The sequence below is a fragment of the Cajanus cajan genome, chromosome 3, assembly GCF_000230855.2.
Source record: "Cajanus cajan strain Asha chromosome 3, NIPB_CcT2T_4, whole genome shotgun sequence".
Lineage (NCBI taxonomy): Eukaryota > Viridiplantae > Streptophyta > Magnoliopsida > Fabales > Fabaceae > Cajanus > Cajanus cajan.
In genome coordinates, this window is record NC_138519.1 from 73,946,772 (window position 1) to 73,956,482 (window position 9,711).

Here is a 9,711-nt window from a genome sequence, read left to right on the forward strand (position 1 = left end):
GAGACTTCACTTAATCATTTGATTAGAATTCAAATTTTAACTCTTATAAATACAGAAAATTTAAATTAAAAAAATCTAATTATCTAATTTTCCGTTAAGCTGTCAAAAAAATAATAATAATTTTGATATTCAATGAAAAACTCCTTGGTAGTGATTGAAAAAAAGAATTTCTCGTATGGTAAATTAAAAAGGAACATTTTAAAATTGTAGGATCTCTGGAGTTAAAAATTTAAGATATAAAACATCTTGGTACAAAATCAATTTGATTATTCAATTGATTTAGTTATTCTATGGTTAGTTGTACCAAATTAAAAAGAGAAAAAAATATGTTTCTATGTCTTCTCTTTCCAATGTCACTTCATCCATGAAAATCTAAAAAGGCCATGTATGCTTTCGATTTATCCGAGTCTTTCTGTCATCTGATTCATGTATAGCTACTAATCTGAATGATCTGAAGTAACTCGTTTGATTTGGCAAATCAACCTCAACATTCGTTAAGGCTAAAAAGTCAATGGTTGTGGGGATACCTTTCCTTGTCCTATTTGCATCCACTTTGAGTTTAGCTTTTCTACTCTCAAAATGGCTCTCAAAAAGTCAAACAAAAAATGTTCCAAAAGGGTCTCTGGGGTACCCTATCATCGGAGAGACACTTAGTTTTCTTAAAGCACAGAGACAAGACAAGGGTTCTGATTGGTTGGAGGAACGGATATCTAAGTATGGTCCTGTCTTCAAAACCTCTTTAATGGGGTCCCCTACAGTGTTTGTTATTGGACAAGCAGGAAATAAATTTGTCCTTGGTTCACCACAAGATGTGCTTTCTGCTAAGAAACCACTCACCCTACAAAAGATACTTGGAAGGCAAAGCTTAGTTGAACTTACAGGACCCAGGTACCTAATCTTCAACTGTAACTCGGTTGTTTGTTTAAATGTTTGGATGAAATGTCAAAATAATCCTTATATGATGATGATTTTGATTCAAATCATGACAATTTGAAATAAGGGGTTTTATGTCTAGATGGATGGATAGTTAGATAATGGATGAGAGATTTTGGGATGTTAGTAGTAGTTGGATAACTCATGACTGTAATATAAGCACAGTTGTAAAGGGAATTAATTGCTGGTTGTTCTTGTTTCAAATTTTGATAGAAATGATTTTGAAAGAGATGGTTAAAAGGATTTATTTGTGTTTGGGAAGGATATTTTAACAGTGAGTTTAAAAGACTTAGAGTTTGTTTTACATAATTTTTTTCAAAAGTACTTTTAAGAAAGAAAAATAGAAAATAAAAACTTTAAAAATAAAAAAAAATATTTTTTATAAGTTAAAATTATTTTGTATACAAATTTATCTATAGAAACTTTCTTTTATTAGTTTCTCTCTCTCTTTTTTTTTTTTTTAACTTATAATAAGTTAATTTTAATTTATAGAATAACTTATTTTGATTTTTCTTTTTATTTTTATCTTTTAGAAGTATTTTTGAAAAGGTTTTTCCAATCAGATTCTTAATTTTGTCTGAACAGTATAGTAAAATCACTTCACATTTGCAGGGCTCATGCCCAAAATGAATTCATTTCAAAGGAAAATTTGATTAGGCAATAGATCATCAAGTGTAAATATAGATATATTTGCAGGTCTCACTGCAGAATTTGATTTTCATCCACCTTGATTCTCACTGTAACCAAACAGGCTCTAGAGTATAGATAATCTGTTTTGAGGCTGTGTTAATGTTTCATGCAGGTACAAGTTAGTCAAAGGGGAAATGATCAAATTCTTGAAACCTGAATGCCTCCAGAACTATGTCAAAAAGATGGATGAATTGGTGAGTGCTACATTACTGAGAGAATTCAGAGAGAATGAAGCAATGGGAGTTGTGGTCTTCATGAAGAAACTTTCCTATGATATAGCATGCAATATATTGTTTGACATCAAGGATGAGTACACAAGGGAGGCTTTGTTTGAAGATTTTACTTTAGCATTCAAAGCAATTCATTCTCTTCCCATCAATTTCCCTGGTACCACATTTTGGAAAGGCCAAAGGGCCAGGGCAAGAATTGTTGATAGGATGCTTCCTATTATGAACAGAAGAAGGGAGGAACTGTCAAAGGGAGTTCTAAGCTCTACTAATGACATGCTTTCTTGTCTGCTTGCACTGAGGGATGAAAATCACCAACCTCTAGCTGATGATTTAATTACTGACAACTTTATTTTCTTGTTTGTTGCTAGTCATGACACATCTGCCACTCTTATGAGCTTGATGATATGGAAGTTATCTAGAGATCCAGAGGTTTACAATAAAGTTTTAGAAGGTACTACTTCAACTTACTGTTTAGATTATCCTAGTGTGTGCCATTCCTGTGTCCAAAATAAAAAGAGCTAGATATAGTCCTTTGTTTGCTTTGCTAAATTCTTTTTAAGTTTAACTTTTAAACACAAAACATTTAACTTGTTTCCCATCACACTACACCCAATAAAAACCAGAGAATTCTAAACACCAGTTCGAAAAAGGTTCTGGTCTACATTTTACCTTGAGCCATTACCATTTCTGTAGCTTAAGTAGTTCCACTATTTCACCAATGCCCAATTTCTTTGTGTTAAATTGAACACAATTTCTGACCTTCCCAAATTATCCATACAACTGAATACCACACTGTTTGCCAAAGATTCAATACCCTTCATAGATATGACAACAAGTACCTAAACAGTATTAAATGACCTTTCCCCTCCTTGTGTAACACTCCCTTTAATTCCCACAATTCCAAACCGTGTAAAATGAATCTGATTTTAAAGATAATTATTGTATAAATTAATAAATTTATTATAGTGTTGTTATTAGATGAGAGTGTGTGAATATACTATTTTGCTCAATTCTTGTATATGTAGAACAAATGGAAATTATAAAGCAAAGGGAAGGAAAAGAAGAGAGGTTAACATGGGCAGAGTTACAAAAGATGAAATACACATGGAGAGTTGCTCAGGAATTGATGAGGATGATCCCTCCCTTGTTTGGCAGCTTTAGGAAGGCACTTAAAGATACTAACTACGAAGGATATGACATACCAAAAGGGTGGCAGGTAATATTTTCAACCTCAAAACTTCATAAATTATTTAATGAATTTAAAATTTAAATCTTTTAAATATAAGATAAATTTATTTTTAATCTCTTAAATTTAAAATTGATATTTTTACTCCATATAATTTCAAAAATATTATTCTATTCCCTTTGTCTAAATGGTATTAATGAATTTATCAAATAAAACTCAGTTATGTGAATATCATTTTTTTCTCAACTGATTCATGGATAAAAAATGTTATCGTTAAATTTGTTGTATTTAATGAAAATATCATATTAAATCTAGTTAATGGAATGTAAATATTTTAATTTGTCATTAATGATCTTGAAAGATTAAATTTTTCTTTTTTAAATTACATAAACTAAAAATGTTAATTTTAAATTTGAAGAATAAAAATAAATTTTCACTAATTTTTTTTGGACAAACTTCAATGTTGATTTGGTTTCTTGTTGTAGGTGTATTGGGCAGCATATGGAACACATATGAAGGATGATATATTTGAGGATCCACACAAGTTTGATCCATCTCGTTTTGAGAATCCACCCAAGCCAATTCCACCTTTTTCTTACCTTCCATTTGGTGCAGGGATTCATTATTGCATAGGAAACGAGTTTGCTAGGATTGAGACCTTGACCACTATTCACAACTTTGTAAAATTGTATGAATGGTCTCAAGTAAGCCCAGAGGAAGCAATTACTCGTCAACCAATGCCATATCCATCCATGGGTCTCCCAATTAAGATCAAACCCAGATGTAGCATGTCTTAAACTTCTTGTTATTGCTATTATTCTCTCTTGTATATTCTTGATATATAGCTCTTTCTTGTATTTATTTCTATCCATAAAAATCAATCTTGGTACGAAAGATTGACACATATTGTTTCAACTAATTGAGTTAAACTCATGTAACTCTCGGACACAGACAAATCTAGAGGAGAGCAGACAGGATCTTTACCCTGTTCCCATAGGAATTTTTTTTAATATTTATTGGTAAATATAGAGTATAATTTGGTGTAAAATTGTTTGAATTATAGCTTTAACTGAAATTTTTGTATGACAAACTTTTAATAAACACAGTGAGACTGAGTAATTAATATCGTGAAATTCTAATAAGTTTTTTTTTTAATTTTTTTTATTGAATCTAATAAGTTTATATTGATTTAAAAATGAGATATTACAAAATCTTTTTTTTCCTTCTTTTTCATTTACTTCTCTTATAAATAATTTTTTTTTTCATTTTTTATTTTAGTACACTTTCATTTGCCCTTCTCTTCTCTTCACTCATTCTTACATATAAGTTTTTAAAGACAGTGTCATTACATACATCGAAAAAGTAATATTATTTATTACTCTAATTGTTTACACTATCTTGTTCGTGACTTCAGCCAATTGCGTTGACACTTATTACATGTAAACTTTAATTAATATTTGAAGTTAAATATTTAAATAAGATTTAAATATGTTGTTAATTTTTATAAAATTAGTATTTAGTTTTGATCTTTATAAAAAAAGTTATTTGTTTTTCATCTCTATAAAATTAGAACTATTATTTTTAGTCTATGTTTTTTATGTGATTATTTTTAATTATTTTTTTATTTATTAAAAATTTAAGTAACTATCTTATATAATACTTACAATCATTATTGATATCATATTAATATTTATTATCTTTTAAAAAAATTATAAATTCTTAAAATGAATGTTATTTATTTATCTTAAAATAACTATTAAGAATTAAAAATAATTAGTTTTAATTTTAAAGAGATGAAAATAAAAAAAAATATATTATAGAGATTAAATTTAAAATTTACTAATTCTACAAGAAACAAAAATAATATTTTTAAATTTTAAAAAGATGAAAAATAAAAAAAAATTACATAGACCAAATAAAAATATTTATTTTACGAGATTAAAAATATATTTAAATCACTAAATAATTATATATGACTCAGTATATAATTCATGTGACGGTTGGGTTAACATTAAGAACAATGTCTTAATATTAGTTTTCTCACTACAAAAAATTATGTAATTAATAGCGGTTATTTTCTGGCGGTTTCAATAAACCGCTAAAAACGGTTGTAGTTCTAGCGGTTATTATAACCGCCACAAAAGATTAAATTTTTAGCGGTTTAAGACCGCCACAATGTTTAAATAACTATATATTGCTCTGCCACCTCTTTATGTCACCACGTAACCAATTTAATTAAAATATTTTTTTATTGTTAAAAGAATAAAATTAAAAGTTAAGAACTTAAATTCAAAACTCTCTCTCTTTCTCGCACTTCTGTGACTTTTGAAGCGCTCCAAATCGGAAACAAAGCTCTTCTTCGCATTTTTGGATCACTTTTTCTTCGATCATCTCTCTCTTCCTTCAGCGTTCGCCCCTACTAACACAACCCCTTTTCCACGCGAAAATCTCAGTCTAGGGTTCTCACAACTTATAATCCCTCAATCTTTTACTTTTATGCTTTAATCATGATTTTCTTTTTCCTAGTTATAATTATGACTTAAATCAGATTGTTCGATTTTCCTTTTTTCTCTCTTCTCAAGGATTCTGGAACACTTTGTGATCAATGAAAATGGATTTGGTGTTTGGTTACAAGGTAATTTTGTATCTTCTTTGTTGTCTCTCTATTTTTGCGGATGCATAACTCGATTTATTGATAAACGATTGTGGGGATTTTGTTTAATTAAAACCTTGGTCATTGTAGCTTTTACGATTATTACTCGTCAATGCTTAAGTTATAGATAAGATATATAGCCGCACTAGTTTCTGAGCTGGTTCGATAAACTAGCTGAGCTTTTACGATGAGGTGCTGGAAGCTGAGATGGCAGATCTTGGTGATATCAGTTGACCAACAGGACTTCCGGGATGAAACTGATAGGATTGGAAGTCATAGTGAGATACTTGGAACCTCTGAAAGGTTTCACCGTTCCTATTATTATCTTTTATTGTGTTCTCTACATGTGTAGTTCATCACCCGCAACTAACAAAAATATTTTTTTTTTATAGAAAAGGCAAGTAAAAGAGGAAGCAAACACACCAACAGATTGTTCAAAATAGTATTTTTTTTTCCGCGTGAAGCGACGATGGGATGGCAACAATATCCACGTGTTATCTCCAAAGTCCCTTTCATAGTTTCATTTAATTCATCACAATTTTGTTTCTCTAGAACACACTTATCTTTTTATCTTTTTAATTTTTGTGCTTCTGTAGTCTCAAAGAGGAAGCTCTAAATCATTTGTTTTAATTTCGAGTGTTATTATTATTATTTAGGTTCATCATTGATGGAACACATAAGCCAAAATCAAAGGCATCCCAAATCACAGGTACTGCATTGTTAGAGGAATTGCTAAATGCAACATAATTTCTTGCCTTGAGGTTGTCAATTGTGTCCACATAACTCTGTACACGACGAACCTGTGTACAACGACTTAAATGTGAGCACCTTTCACCATCACTTTGGAACTGCATTACATAACTAAGTGGTGGCAACTAGTTTTGTATCGTCTATTCATTAATAAAGTTTTATTCAGCATCCTATCTGCAAATTGTAGGCAACATAGAAATTTTCAATTTTTGTTGGTTTTTTGAGTTTCAGTGAAAGAATTTTTGGTGGGTTTGAGAGATTTTGATGATTAATTTCTAGGTTGAAAATAATGGGGGTTATAGAGATAGTTACCAATTGTTGAGAGAGAAAGTTGAGTTTTTTTTTTTTATGTTCACGTTCCTGCTACAATACAACACTCCGAAGGAAAGAGGATTTGCACTCTTTATGTTCACGTTCCTGCTACAATGATCCCCTATGTATGTATCTACTATGCTTCTCTACATGTAGTTGTTTTTGATCAACAAAAGGAAAAACTTCTCTATATGTATTTGTTCTTTATACTTAATTTAAGGTATATATATATATATATATATATATGAGTTCTCTGTTTCATTTTCTTCCTTTTTTCCCAGGTGACCCCAAGTCGATCATTTAATTTAATCTTAACCACAATGAAGTTTAAGGTATATTTTCTCTCCCTTCATTGTTACTTGCCAATATAAGAAGTTGCATTTCTTTTATGGTTGCACTGAATTTGCATCTTGGATGTTGTAATTGGATATGCACTTTTGCTGTTAACGTTGTTTTCTATTTTTTTGTCCGATGTGGCAGAATTGAAGAGATCTTTGTATTGCTTATCCTCTCAATATGGAAGAATATTGGATGTTGTTTCTCTAAAGACTCCCAAGCTTCGAGGTCGGGCATGGGAGTAAAACTTCCGTTTTATGACAAACCTATGGTAATTAAGCTATACTGCTGTTGTTAGTTTCTTTACAGTTATGTTGATAAATCTGTTTCACCAACCTTATATATATGTAGCTAGTTAATTAGAGCTGGCTAGAATTAAATTCTGTTATTATGTAACTTTTTATTTTATGTTATATATTTAAGTCATTTTAATTCTCTGTTATTAATCTAGGAATTTAAACTAGGATCTCACAAAGATACTAGTTTAAATTCCTGTATTGATATGATGATTTTACAGTGAAGGTTTTTAACACTTGGAATTAATTACATTAGTTGCAGTTTTTTGGTTTGTAAGAGCAGTGAAAACGTCTTCTTCGTTATGATATGTATTAGTTGAGCCTTAGGTGAAATTGTAACAAACATTGGTGCGGTGCCTTTTGGCCTCAATCCTCAAACCACTTGATACCTTTTCCAATTTCCCATCACCAATCGTTAGTTAGAGCAGACTATGGATTCGATTCAAGGAACATATTTGTTTAGTACTTTTCAATTATTGAAGCACTTTATAAAATATTTCCTTCATACAAAGTAGTAAAAAAAATTGAATCAAATTATGCGAGATTCACTGATGTCTGGGTGGATTTTATCTTGACTTAGTCAGCAGATTAGGCTGTTGTAGACTTGAGACTGTAGTGAGTCATCTTTTAGCCCACATAATGTGTCTACGATTGTGTGTTCATCTTGTGTTTCCCCTCTTGCTTTGTAACTAGTAAAATGCAAAAGTTTTTAAGTTTTTCAAAATCTTGGATCCTGATTTGCAATCTGGATGGTATTTACAGATTAAAATACATAGGAGCTGTCCAGGGGAACAAGGTAAAGGTTGTGCATTTATGTTGTGCATAAGCTATCCTGCTCTATTGCTACTTTTCCCTAATGCTCTCGTGAAACTGCAGAGTAAGGAACAAGTACCCAAATTAACGCGGCCTGGTTCATCATGGAAAGGAAGAAACCGTAGGTCATAAACATATTGTAATAGTGTCGAATTTTGTCCTGGTGCTTGGTCTGAGCGAGCTTGAGGCTTTCCTTGTATAAAAACCAATGGTCAAGGAGCTGGACATGTTATTGGTAAAAGAAAGTTCAGTTAAATTAAAGCTCATTTTGGATCAAAGAACGCTTGCATACGGTGATAGGATCTATTAAAGTTTTTTGTCTGCTGTTGCTGCATCATCTTTCAATTTTGACAGGACCTTAGTTAATTCATATGGAAGTGAGTCCATCCATATGGAAGTGTCAGCTCAAGGGTCTAAGTCATAATCAATATAAACACTTGAATAATATAAACACTTGAATAATTTAGACAAATGCCAAGCTGCAGGATAGTAATTAATAGTTGTAGCAGTAAGTTAAAATGCCATAATCATTAAGACAATATAAACACTTGAATAAAAGATATAACAATATAAAGCCAGTTCCTATGTAGCAGAGAAAGTTTATAAGAAAATAACAAAATACTATTGACTATTAGTTTGCTGATATCCTTTTTGTTTTTTTGCATTTATTCTAACACTTTTTTTGATGGTTTGTTTTGAGATTCTACAGGCTGATGCTGGGGGTTCTCCTTCACTTGTAGCTCGAGGCCTCTCCCCTGCTCAAGTTACTGTGGGCTCCGAACAAATTCAGATTCAAGTTCCAAATGAAAAGGTCATTATTCATGTTATACGTTAATGAGTATCTCTATCTTATTTTTATTAAAGGTCATTATTCATGTTTTATGTTAATGTATATAACCTCAAGTCACATGGGTTTCTTTTATATAGGTTGGGTTAATCATAGGGAGAGGTGGGGAAACTATTAAAGGCCTGCAGACCAAATCTGGGGCACGCATCCAGGTAGTTGTTATCGTTTGTCTTGAACCTTTTTTTCATGTATGGTTCAGATGGGATCTAAACTGGAAAAGGATTATTCTGCTAATATTGAGCTTTATATTGATGATTAAAAATTTAACAATAATGACAATAATTTGATTCATAGAGACGGTTAATTTAGAACTAAATAACTAGTGTTTCCTTATTTCCTCTGCATCTCAAATCATTCTTATTTTAGAATTGACAATAATTCTTATTTTAAATAAAGTATATTTTTGACGGTTTAAAATTGTTAGAAAATGCGAGAAAAGGCAATCTAAAACCACTAGAAAATGTAAACAACCAGAAATAATAATAATTTTGTGGAGGTTTAAAAATCAATTAAAATGAATATTGTGGCGGTTTAAAACCGCCAGAAAATGATGAACAAGTCAAACAGAGCTGCAATTTTGTGGCGGTTTCAGACCGCCAGAAACTGTCAAACATGTCAAACCAAAATGCATTTTGTGGCGGTTTCAAACCGCCAGAAAGAGATTG

At 30.9% G+C, this 9,711-nt stretch overlaps 1 protein-coding gene across 1 annotated transcript; it reads left to right on the plus strand.

Moving 5' to 3' along the window:
- The first annotated feature begins 297 nt into the window (after positions 1-297).
- Positions 298-4,087, plus strand: LOC109816883 (taxadiene 5-alpha hydroxylase). Its single transcript, XM_020382034.3, has 4 exons — positions 298-888; positions 1,736-2,304; positions 2,879-3,069; positions 3,525-4,087. The coding sequence occupies exons 1-4, from the start codon at positions 512-514 to the stop codon at positions 3,834-3,836; spliced, it is 1,449 nt and encodes a 482-aa protein (XP_020237623.1). The 5' UTR covers positions 298-511; the 3' UTR covers positions 3,837-4,087.
- Positions 4,088-9,711: the final 5,624 nt, after the last annotated feature.

What these genes read in the sequence shown, in the direction of transcription:
- LOC109816883 (XM_020382034.3), top strand. Translation starts at nt 512, where the DNA reads ATGGTTGTGGGGATACCTTTCCTTGTCCTATTTGCATCCACTTTGAGT. An exon ending in GTTGAACTTACAGGACCCAG is followed by an intron (nt 889 to 1,735) that starts GTACCTAATCTT and finishes TGTTTCATGCAG; the next exon opens with GTACAAGTTAGTCAAAGGGG. An exon ending in TTACAATAAAGTTTTAGAAG is followed by an intron (nt 2,305 to 2,878) that starts GTACTACTTCAA and finishes TTGTATATGTAG; the next exon opens with AACAAATGGAAATTATAAAG.